This window comes from Cuculus canorus, chromosome 1 (genome assembly GCF_017976375.1).
Source record: "Cuculus canorus isolate bCucCan1 chromosome 1, bCucCan1.pri, whole genome shotgun sequence".
In the NCBI taxonomy this organism is placed as follows: domain Eukaryota; kingdom Metazoa; phylum Chordata; class Aves; order Cuculiformes; family Cuculidae; genus Cuculus; species Cuculus canorus.
Genome location: NC_071401.1, coordinates 163,037,762 through 163,050,710, shown reverse-complemented (window position 1 = coordinate 163,050,710; position 12,949 = coordinate 163,037,762). Strand labels below are relative to the sequence as shown.

Here is a 12,949-nt window from a genome sequence, read left to right as displayed (position 1 = left end):
GTCCTTCTAGAACAGTTCTAGAAGTGTTCATAGTTCAGTCCTTAATATTTACTGAGTATAGGTCTCAGGAAGTTTATTTTCTTGTACAGGGCATATGAAACACTCTCTCTAAACAAAACCTCAATTTGTTTTTGGAATAATTCAAATAAAGTTGATTAAGTCTACGCAATATCTTACTGTAGCAAGCATTAGTGATGGCTCCACATTTTAACTGATATTCATTCTAAGCTACATTTGTATTCTAGAGAAATGTTTAGAACACCATAAGGTGTTTAGAACACTGTAAAAGGAAGAATCACAGAGAGAATAACAACAGCTAGAGCAGGATTTACAGTGTTCATATTTTCGGGCTTTAACTTTAAGAACAGTCTATCTAGAAACTTAATTATGATGCTGGATTCTAGGTTTACACATACCCTTTCACAAAAAACATGACAGTACTTACCATCTGGACAATAACAACCATCTAAGCAGTGTAGGTTACTGCCAAGACAATCTTTTTCAAATGTGCAGGTTGGTGGACAACAACTGATACAGTCACGGTGTACAAAGCTGTCTTCACATTTTTCAGCTAGAAAAAATACATGGTACATTGAGTATTAGTGAAATTTCTCTTTTTATACTGGACAACTCCTTCTCTCAAATAAACAGTTGTGCAGCTCTGCTGGTATAGGTAACTATTCCAATCAGGTAAAATGGATTGTTTGGAGAGGTTTTGACTGATGAACCATGCTGAATCTCTCATCATTTCTTTCTTTACCAGATTCTTAGATCACCTCTCCAAAAGAAGTTACAGTGTTTGTGATGGGGGAACATGCGCTCATGTCTCAGCTCGTTCATGTCTTGTGCATGAGACTGAACTGCAATTGATGGGTAGAGATGATAACCAGAAGGAGCTGAATTAACTGTATTAATTCTGTTATAGAGCCAGTAGAGGCTGAAAGGCCATCTGGGAAGAGGGACAACATCAGATTTCCAAAGATGTTTGTTCTTTGTCCTAGAATATGATCAACATACATGATGTATCAAGCAATCCGCGGAAATATGAATTTCACATGGATTGAGATCATATCATAATGGAATTAAAATATTCCTCTAGCAAGTCATTGTCTTCATTGTTCACCAGCAACAGTGACACTGGCTGATCTACTTCAATACCAGGTTGGAGTCCTATAGTAACAAATGTTGTCAAGGTGGAATTATTTGAAATGGATACATTGGATATGTCAAAGGCCACACAGTATGCTTTATTAAAGAATCTTACTACAGGCAGGAAAGTCATCCCTCCAGTCCCGCACCGGGGATCCAGCGTGAGAGCATGCTCTAGCGTACTCTGTCACTGCCCTGCAGTATGTTTCATCATCATCCACTCTGAAATGATAAAACAAGGAAGTAATGAAGGAACTCAAATCCCATCTACAAAACTCTGTCGTGGGATACTGCACAAGATAGATCACACATAGCTGACACCACTCAGTTGTAACTGCACACAGTGAAAATAAAATGCAAGCTATATTGAATACACTGTTGCATGCTTATTATTTGATCCTTCAAAATGTTATTTCATTTTAATATTGCCACAATGAACAAAACCACTAATTTCTTACAAAAAAAAAGATAAGCGCTGCTTATGATGAAAGAGAAACATGACTTTGTATTGAAGAGAGTGGATAACCCAACAGTCTCAAGATCCATGTTTCAGGCTTTCTACCCCCAGTGTGATGTGGAAACTGACCTACACTGATAAAAGATATTCTGGTCCCATTAATAAGTTCAAGCTTCCAATTGTCTGTCAGTTCTTGAACTTAGGTGAGAAGAATGCTGTTGGTGGACTCCCGACCTTGTGCTGAAGTGCTTGACATCAGAAGCATTATCTACTGAATACTGTAGACAGTTTCAGGGATTTACAGCACAACATTATCTGTGCCTTAGTCTTTGCAGAAGAAGCTGTACAGTGCACTTTTGCAGGATCAAGTAAAGAGATGTTCATCAGTGTTTAGGTAAGCTCAATTTTTTTTGGATGCAGGTCACATAAGGCGAGATACCACCAATCTTTTGTTTCCACGAAAGTCCAATGACTCCCATCACTCACTGTGGAGGACTTGATGCCAAAATGAACTAGTCATAACACAACATTTCTATTATAAGCATGACTGTGACAGATCAGCTGATTTCGTCTTTCAGCACACAAGGTCATGCTTCCAAAATTAATAGTCTTAAGAATACATTATACTGTGTTTGCAAGAATATATTATACTGTGTTTGCATTCTGCTTTCAACACATCTGTTATCAAGTCAAACACCACTATACTCTTTGTTACAGTGATCAGAGTCTTTCCAGCTCTCTTTATCTAATCCAATTAAATGGGTCTTAATAAAAAGAATACTTGGCGTATTCTATGGCCCCACAAGAAACTTATAAAGTGACACTAAGCCACAAGAAGAGAGGTCTCCTTTATAAAGAAAATAAGCCTAAATTAATGAGGTTCTGAGATGCAGAAACTTTCTTAAAGGTCTTTAACATTCACACAATTCACATCAACATACATATGCATATTGACAAAAATAATATCCATCTTAACAGCATGACAGTGATTCAGTATCAAATTTGAAAATTTGCTTTTCATTTTTCCTCTTTTGCTAAGAAAAAGCCACGATAAGCCCTTGAGTTGCAGAGATGTCATACAGAGGCAACTCATCTCCTCTCTAAGTAAAAATCCATGTACTTCCATAAACTCCAGGAAGCACATTTCTGAGAGTTGCCCATAAATACTTCTATCTTGACTTAATGGCAAAGCAGAAAACCAGAAATTCATCAAAAATTAACTAACAAGTTGCAATGGATACTACTGAGTGATTCTTACTTCGAGTCTTGTGATCTTTTCTGTATGTTTTTTTAATTAAATTCATTATACTCTCAGAAGGCCATATTAAAAATCCTGCTATTTATGACAATTACTTCTTAATGTAAAAACTCTACTAAAAATGAAGCAGTACACTGCTCAGCCCTCTATTCAATTACGCTCCAGAGCACGAGCTTAGCTTCAGTGACTGACAAGAACTAAAGAAGGTTCTAGAGAGCTAAGGGAAAACCACCAGTCTGCATATAATGTCAACTGAGGAAGTATAACTCCCTCCAAAGCCAACTCTGGACTTACATAAGTAAATTAATTTTGAAAAATTCTTCCAATTTGAACCATAATAGTCGCCCATAAAAGCAGTTCAACTGTGTTAGACAAATGGTACAACTCCTCCAGTATCATTGATACTTCCTCCTAGTATTATCTCCATGTATTTTTTATTCAGAACCTCGGGTTTTAGGATTTTTTGTGATTAGCAACCTCTGTTTTGTTGTTAGTGATTCCCTTCCATGTATTTTTGTAGTATTTCCTTGAATCCATGTAAACCTTTAGTAATCAAATTATCTCTAGGTATGCTGGTTCTGTGCCCTTTATTTCCACACTAAATCACTCACTGAGAAATCCCATCTCTTTTGCTTTGAATTTGGCTCCTCTTAACTTTCCCCAATGCTGCTCAGTTCCGGTCTCAAATGAAAAAGTAGCATTCATTTCATGCACCAAAAATAGATACACAGGAACTCCAGTCTTACCTGCAAAGATCATTTATACAGCTAGAAATGTAAGAATATGGATCTATGCTTTCATGACAGCTGAGGAAAGGAAACTGTAGGAATATTTGGCACTTGAAGAATATGTCCTGTGCGTTAAGAAGAATCAGTAAAGAACAGTTAGCAAATACTTTCTGAACAAGCGTAATGCTTTGTTTCTCTATTCCAGGATCCTTTATATCCCCATTAAAATTTGAGAATCTTACAGTCTCAATTTATTATTTTGTCTACTTTACTATTCTTCCTAAAATTTGTCCTCTTTGCCTAGGCTGGCTTGATAGCACGCTGCTCCTAAAGCAGCTGGGATGAAAGAGTGTGAAATGTTAAAGGAAGCGTTTTGTTTCAGCACAAACTGAGCATGTTACTTCTGCTGTATTTCACAATTTGCAAAATAATGAAATATAAGACGCCAGGACTGGAAACTGAACCCAAGTTTAATACAATGAAGAGGTCTGCCAGCAGACCTGTGCCACTTGGCACATCTTCTCTGAGCTTTTATACTTCTAAGCTAAACATCTGAAGATCTTCAGACATTCCTTAGCAACAGTCCTGATCTGAATCTTCTTTTCTCAAAGTTTAAATACTTTTAAGGCTTTTTTATCCAACATGATGTGTACTGCTAGATTCTTGTACCATCACTAGGCAGTGAAGGTTAAGGAAAAAAAAAAAGATATATACACACAGACATATATATAAAATAACTAACTTACCTCAGTGGATTCTGCATCAGCTGAGCAAGGACTGGAAAAATCTGAGGCAGTAGGTACACAAGCTATGTCATCTGAGGTTTGCACAGCCCAGCTATTTGCAAATTCAGCAATGTCTTCTGTATATTCACCTACTGCATGAAAACATTGGAAGAGCACCCAGGAAAAAAAATGGTCAACACAAACACAAAAGGCAGCTTTGAAATTTCTGATAGTTTTACAATGTGTTCACTATCTCAGCTACAGATATGTTCAGTGTATGGGTGGTGTAGAATGATGTTATTATTTTGGTTTTTAACTTCAGGTAGTATTGTATACTACATTTAAATGAAAGATTAAAAAAACATATGACAAGGTGTTGGTTGGAGTTTTTTCATAGGTGCAATAATAATTTTTACAACAAATATACAAATAAGGACAAGCATAACACATTGACTACTTAAGAAAAAAAATCCATTTCTTTAAAGTAATTTAAGGCTTTCATCATGTTTCACAAAGGTCAGTTAGCTCTATTGTTTCTCTCCTTTTCCCTTGCTGCAGAAAACCCCTACAACAAATGTAGCTCTCCTCGCAGCATGAGCATGCAAGATTTAGTGAACAAGATGCATGACTGCAAGTCATGGCAATAAACTGAAGAAGTTACACGAACATACAAGAAGGTTGGCAGCAAAGAAACAGGCCAAAGACTTCCATATTTTTGCAGCAAAAATTAAATATTACATTTTCCATATGTTCTTAAATATATTAAAAACATTTTCTGCATCCACCTTAAAGAACCTTGCAGTAATTAGTACCTATGCTATACTTGTCTATATCTATGCATGGTTAGGAGATAGGTTATTGAAATGAAATCAGCTACAGCTGACACGAAATCAGCTACAGCTGACACGAAATCAACTACAGTTTTTTCACAGAGCTGTACTACCCAAAACTTAATCTAACTCCTTCTAGCACAAGATACACAAAGTTTGACACTCTGCAATGTGGAAAACCCCAAAGCAGACTAATCCCATATTTATACTTGGATCTCCACGAAGAAACAAATATGAGATCCTAACCCCCAGTCTATTTTACTTAAGAGCAAGGGAGACTTAAATATTTTTTTTCGCTCCGACAGAATAGTTCTCTATGCAGAAAACCCCTTCCAAACATAAAAAGCTTGGGTGTGATCTAGAAGTAAACCTGTTGCATAATTCTGCTTCTGCAAAATCATTAAAAATATTTTATTTACATTTCAATGTGTTCTGAAACATTTTTTCAAGTCCTCAAAAATGCCACAAAATAGAATTACTGTCCTTGAAACCCTTCTATACACAGACACAGTCTTGTATATTAAAGTAATACGAAGTTGCTATTAAGGGTGAAGATAAGGAAACAAAAAAGGAGTTTGTTTTTAGACTGTGCTTTGAACTAGAGTATTACATGCCTCTCAGCAATTTATTTGTTTGGGGCATTGCAATTAGAAAGCATTCAGTCTGGAAGATTCAGAGAGATGTAAGAGCTTCCTTTACACTACTAGGAGAGTCATTCAGCTGAGGGGGAGAAATCATCATACCAAATAATTTATAAGAGCTGGAAACACTTAGAAAAACATTGCGGCTTTGAAGTAGTTTGAATTAGCAGTCTATCAAACTATCAGAACGTCACGCTTTGTATTTGCACACAGTCAAGACACCATGTTATACAGCTGGTTCGAAGTTAAAACAATTCACAGTGCTCTTCATTGTACATTGCAATACATTGCAATAATATTATCATTTCTGATTAAAAAAATCAGAAGAAATTATGATGGTGAAGAAAAGTATCTCTTGAAATAAAGAAAGCAAAGAACCATAAGTCTTTTACAACAGATAACATTTAAAGATACTACTGTTACAACTTTTTAGAGATAGCACGAATTCATTATCATCTCCTCCAGACTCCATTTTTCACCATTATCATCAGTTTGAACAAGTTATTAAGCGTACCATACTTTGGTGTACAGAAGTTAATGCACGAAAAGGTGAATTTACTGCTTTCACGGCAGAAAAGTTATGAGAAATTTACATTGTATGGATTTTTAAAGGCTATACAAAGATAGGTACACTGTGTCTTCCTTCACTTAGAAAGTCAGAAGGCTTCGCTATCAACCATAAAAAATGGGGAAACACAGAGAAAGGAAAAAAGTTACAATGAGATAACTTTTGCAACTTAAAAATATGCAAGGCCATGAAACTAGATTCTCTCAGCAATTATGGTAGCAGTAAAACAGTCCTATCTTTGTTTTTATTAGAGACTGAGAAAAATATCCCTCATATTCTCAAGACTTCTTCACTGTTTTCAGATTAGTTTCAAGCAGGACAAAAGTCCCTATGGAGCATTCCCTCCACAGACTAAAATATTCTACATGTCTTCAGCACTGGGCAACTCTTCATCCTACAGGGTAATTGAAGGCCCATAATACACCCTACCTACAGAAACACTAGGAACTCCCTGGCAACAGCTTGGGAATCTACATATTTCAACTAGCGTTTTTATGCTATTCATATAAACAAATGACTAGAGATGGTGCTTTTTCGAAATACTAATATTTTGGCTTTTCCCCTCTTATCCTTCCATCTTTAAAAATAGGGAAAAACAGTAGGATTTGTTTATTTATTTATTATTTGAAGGCATTTTCATCAGCTAACATAAACATTACTCTAATGCTTTGCTGAGCAAGAAAAGGCTTAAAAAATATATTTAAATACTTTCTTCAACTAGGACCTTTTTCCTTAGCATCTTTAATAATGAGGAAGAGTAGAGCAGATATTCTATTTTCTACTGAAAGAAACAGGACTCTGCCTTTTTACCGTATTGTATTTAAAGTGAACATGTAAGTTGTTCCCACAAGGTAAGGGTGCATTTATAACCTAATTACTTACTATTTTGCAGTATCAGGTCATCAGATTTATCGCCATTAAAATTTCCACAGAGGCCACAAAGTTTTCCCTTATGTTCTTCTGTCAGCTTAATATAAATACCAGAGTTTCCATCCCAAGCAAGAGAAAAACCAAAGGTAGTCTTCACCAGAATATAGTCGGCCAGTCTCTCAAAGAAAGCATTTCCAACTGTCTGAGGCAACATTAATCTGGAAAAATAAACAGCCTGCTTCAAAAATCTCAGTTGAGATGAGGTTAGTGCTACCATGTTAAACATCACCTTCTAACTCACTAAACCCTTGTTGCCAAGTGTATACAGTCACTTCCATTCAATTCTTCATCGTGCTTTTACTATTTTTATTTCTGTTTATTCGTCCACATTGACCATCAAAAATTAATGCTTTTCTGCTGTATACATTCACCAGTTGTACCTATTATGAGCCTGAAACAATAGTGAATTCATTTTCAAAGCCTAGCATGGGCTAAAATATTTGCATATTTGATGTACCTCAGAGATGTTTTGTAGAGTTTTTGCTCCAAAGGAGGACTTAAGATCTTTGATTCAACCAATTCAGACTTGTCTAGAAGAAGATTATGTCTTATATCAAGTATAGCTACTAAAAATAAACAATAACTGCCTTGTTCAAAACAGTGTCAGGATGCACCAAGGATTATCTAGAACTGTCGATGCGGAGTTGATCTATACAAAGTAGGCATGAGTCATCATTAGGTTACAGCTGAGAAGTTGCTCACAAGGTTCGTGCATGGAGCCTATGTTATCCTCACTCAGGTATTATATCAGCACCATTACATCTGCTCACACTGCAGTTCTATTACCCTCAATACAGATCAACAAGGAATCAATAAACATCTATACCAAATTATTTTATCTGTCTGGTGTAAAAAGCACCTGTTTCCCAAACCCCACACTATTTTATTTGCAGTAAAATATTAAAACCCATCATTAGAATATGTACCTGATTCCATCTTTTCTTACTTCATGTCCTGAAATAATTATTTCTTCTTGGTTTGAAAAAAATAAGCTGATAGACCTCTGACAAGTGTATACTGAACCGTAACACTGAGGACTGTTATGAACCTTAGAGAGGAAAAATATACACACTATAAGAATAAATGTATGTTCTCAATAATTTCATGCAATTTTTCATTAATTCATATATTTTACATGTCTGGACTCTGAAAAGCATTACAAATAAATACTTAAAATATAAAAAAGCCATAATTAACAAACATATGCAGAACCAGAAGTTCACACTACCCCATACTACTGATAAATGCAGCAACAGCTTAATAGCACAAAGCATCGCAAGACAAAGATTTAAACACTAGATGAAATACTCAGGCATTTTATGGAGAGGAACTTCAGAGGAACTGTAGTAAGCTGGCTTATAACTGCCAATGTAGGAGCTTATTATTTGCACTGAGGAGACACTCTTATTGCTCTCTTTTTAGAGGTCTGATCTGTAAAAGGGAACTACAAATGAATACAATAATTCCTCATAATACCAGCATACTCATGCCAGCTGAAACTGCACCAGCTGAACTACAATATGCCCTCCTCAACCACTCAGGATTTGTTGAGATTGTTTGAGTGCTCCCACAGATAGGAGGTAGGTATCTAACTTAAGTGGATCTCTTAAAACGCATTTCACAGTGGCTTTCCTGCCCTGCTAATGGAGAAGGGCAGACTTTTCTGAAGTCTGCCTGTCCCAATTATACATATATAGCACAGTGAGCAAAGGTATTGCTTTGAATCACATATCAGCCTCTCTAGTTTGCACACAGCAATGGAAATACCAGTTTCAGTCTGCCAGAGAAAGATTTGCAAAATCCTGTGTCTCAGATATTGGTAATGTATGACATTCGTGACTGCCCACTACTAGAGGTGTTAAATTGATCTCAGATTCATGCTTCAAGAAATGAAAACCATGCAACTCCTATCTCAGCATGTCTACAGTTTCATGGCAGTAGGTCTTGCATAAAAAAAATGTATAATCAAACCTAGGAACAGGCACGATAAGCCAGTACTTTTCCCTTTGCTAGTTTGGCAAGAACAAGGCTACCCCTCAAGTCAGACTTCCTTTGTATTCCCAGCCTTCAGCACAGCAAAGCACAACTCCTGCAGGAAGTTCCTTCTCCCCAAAGACACCACGGCTTTCGCTGGCCAGGGTGTGCTCTCAGGACTTGAAAACTGTGGGTTCACATTTACTCTGACCGCTAACAGGAATATAGGTCTCGAACCTTCTGTGCATATGCTCTAACCAAGCAACTACTACACAGCTTTGATTTACACTCAGGTAGTGTAGTTGAGTTCTGAAGCACGTGCATGCTCCGAGGGCTTGAGCAAAACTTCAACAGCTTTCATTAATCTCAAACCAGTGGGATGCCCTGCACTACGGTGCTTCAAAAGCATGGGAGCTGATTTTGGACACCACTGAGGAGACAGAGGAATGTGTTGTGAATCTTAGATACCTATCATGACCTAAATTAAAACGTAGATGGAGTTTAGATAGCTCAAATATGCCTTCTATGATTGTTTGTGTCAATGTTCTCTGAGAATGCGAGTTACGTTGCCAGTTTACTTGACAGTGCTCTGAAGCTAAGCAGATTAGTAATTGGGAAACATTTTGCCAACATCATAATAAAGGCTGTAAAACAAGAGTTATCACTTCTGTAGAAAAGGTCTGCTGTTGAACACATACAGTTTTAACACATGCTTGAATTTATCTTCCTAAACTAACACTTAATCTTGGAAGTAAAAACCAATTACAGTTTCTTTGAGTGAAATAAACCAAACCAGCAAAAGGATTAGAATTTTTGCATGTATAAAAATAATCATAATTAAATATATTACTATTAAAGATATATTACTAATATTGACAGATACTTTTTATGTAAACTTGGCCCAAGACAGAAACACAGTCAAGAAAAATCAAAATAATTTTTGTTTTCTTCTCCCCTAGAGAAGTGAATTATTAAAGCCAGAAGGACCATAATGTGAGGATTTGGCAAGCTTCTTTGTTCTCCATTGCCCAGCCTGTAGTGACTGCAGTGCTTCAACATTACTTATGACTTTTCTGAGTAAACATTTTCAGGTTTTAGCAAAACATGTAATTTGTTCCAACAGATGAATGGTAGTTTCTTTCTTTCTAGAGCAACTGGAATCTATGAAAATATTGATTCTAAATTTTAATATCATCTTGGGCTTTGCTACAGGATTTTTTTGAAAACTCCTAAAAGATCATAGCTGTACACAGATTCCGAAGAATTAAAATGAAACTGTGGAAGGCAAATGTAACAGCAACTGTCTATAACCTTAATGAAAATAAATGGTGATTTTAATGGCAAATTGATCTCACTAGATGCTATTATCTGAGAAGAGAGGAAGTCATGTCTTTATAAATAAAAAATAATCATTGTAGCAGAAATCATCATCTAGGTCTGCCTTTGCCCCTGTGAGCACTGTGACCACCGGGGCTCAGAATTAAGACCCTTCTTGCCCCCTCTCTTCTGCCCAATCAGCCCCAAATCCCAAACATTGTGTAAAAAGTAACATAATGAGATTGTATCCTCACAATAATCCAAAGCCTGATAGAGAGGGCAGCTTCTTTCAATGAGAGTGCAGGTTTGAACTCTCCCTGACCCAAAGTTATTAATTGTGGATTCTCAGCAATTTAAGGAAATTACTAAAAAGAGTGCTTTCCATACATAGGTCAAGACAAAGGCTTTTGAGCTGTTAATCTTCTCTGCGTGACGTAGAGGTAATCCAAAATTAGAACACAAATCCCCAGAAGGGACAGAGTTATCTGTGGGGCAGGGAGGCAGCTCCCCATATCGCGCTGATGGCTGTGAACTGGGGCCCAGTGCACTCGGGTGCTCAGCTATCAGCCAGGTGATAGCTCTTTGCACTTCATGCAGCAACACAATTTTTTTTATTGTCTGACAGCTAAAGTTTATTGAAGTTTCCCAGGTCTACTTTCAGACCCCTTTTTACTCCCAGAAAGGAGAGATCAAAAGTCCTTTTTAGGATACAGAGAGTAAGAAATACTATTTTAATATACTCTGATGATTATCGTATCATCAGTGGTTTGAGTTATTACATGTAGGCTTAGACAATTTCCAGCAGCATAGTTTTATATTTAAGTAAGCAATGCAACAGTTTGATCCATTGATTGTCTCTCTACTTATTTTACTTATGATGAAAAATAAGTCCTGTAATACAGGAATACTCAGTGTGCTATTTCTAGTGTACGCTCACATACTTACCCAAACAGTGTACTGGGGTTCTGGAGAATTGCAGTCTTTCGCAAAAATATAGGAGCAATTTCCTGGGAAGTAATAGTAGATGCCATCGAATGTTTCAAAATGATACTGTCCCCATGATTTGCAAATCCCATCTTGATCTTTACCGGTGTTGGGTACTGGAGAGAACACACTGAGTTTACAACAGGCACAATAATAAAAAATTGACAGGTATCAGAGGCACCTACAAAAGAGCTCAGAAAGGAAACAGAGCTTATGAAGGAGATACATAGCAAGGACGAAAGACAACCTTGCTTATTCAACTTTAAGTAAAGTCAATACATTTTTTTTTTTTAATCTTTAGGCTGCAGTTCAAGTCACATGCCATCATTTATTTTTTAATTTGCTTCACTGGAGACATTTTAATTATAAGTACAGGCAGGGGATTTAGATATACTACAGATCCTAGAAGACAATTCTTGTTGATCCCTACACAGAGAAGATTCGAGCAACCAAATTACCAACTACCAATTCAAGTAGTTGGTAATTTTACCTGCAATAATCACTGTTTGTTAGAAAAACGCAGTGACTTTTCGGTTGTCCAGCCAGCTATGAAAAAATCTGGCTAGCTACTAATGTACTTGATAGTTATCTATCTGTTATGTCATCTATATCATTATAGCCCAACTGTGGGAGGGATTCCTCATGTTGCTGTCTATATATCCCTAACATGTATCATTTTAGTTTCTACTCCTAGTGGAATGACAGTCCTACTACAGAGGAATCACAAATATGCTGTTAACAGTCTTGTTTTAAAAACCTGCCTTGTAAATCTCACTTGAAGCTGAAATTTGACTCTTTTGGCCCCAAACTTACCAATTTGGCACCTGCTTCCTTGAGCCTGAAATAACTGACAGTCACAGTCACCTGCCTCTGTGCAGGCTGCTCCATTAAGGCAATCCAGAGGACATGAACCTGTAAGCAAGAGTAGCAGCCTTTTAGCAGATGCAGTATTTTGCAAAGAGGCTGAGTTCCACATTAAATCTGCTTAGCGTTAAATCATAAGGAGCTATATTATCTAAGAAAATTAACCAACAATAACCTCCATTTTTTAACATACATTTAATTTTATCCTTTGTGTCTTAGTTAAAGGAGAAGGAAGGTTCTCTCTCATTTGGTTTGAGACTTGTAAACTAACAAAGGAGCAAAAGGTCAACCTCCTCCCAGCAAACAAAAGGTCAAGTTCCCATGTAAAGAAACCAAATCCCAGTCCTGCTGATCTCAAAATACCCAGTGCACAGATTATTCTAATCGACTAAATTCAGGACAATTTATACATACATTCAGCTCCTACTTCCTAAGCATTACAGTAAAAGGTACATTCAGCTTGTGAACAGTCCAGAATATGTAATTTACAAACCTACTTATAAATAACCTTCCTCACATGCTAA

At 36.7% G+C, this 12,949-nt stretch overlaps 1 protein-coding gene across 1 annotated transcript in view; it reads right to left on the bottom strand.

Moving 5' to 3' along the window:
- OTOGL (otogelin like) overlaps positions 1 to 12,449 on the bottom strand; it is an 85,173-nt gene extending 72,724 nt beyond the window's left edge. Inside the window, exons 1-7 of the mRNA XM_054066936.1 lie at positions 12,375 to 12,449; positions 11,523 to 11,677; positions 7,239 to 7,444; positions 4,339 to 4,469; positions 3,611 to 3,717; positions 1,265 to 1,371; positions 446 to 571 (exon numbers count right to left, since the gene is read on the bottom strand). Coding sequence (XP_053922911.1) covers positions 446 to 571; positions 1,265 to 1,371; positions 3,611 to 3,717; positions 4,339 to 4,469; positions 7,239 to 7,444; positions 11,523 to 11,677; positions 12,375 to 12,449 — 907 coding nt within the window. The remainder of the gene's footprint in view (positions 1 to 445; positions 572 to 1,264; positions 1,372 to 3,610; positions 3,718 to 4,338; positions 4,470 to 7,238; positions 7,445 to 11,522; positions 11,678 to 12,374) is intronic.
- Positions 12,450 to 12,949: the final 500 nt, after the last annotated feature.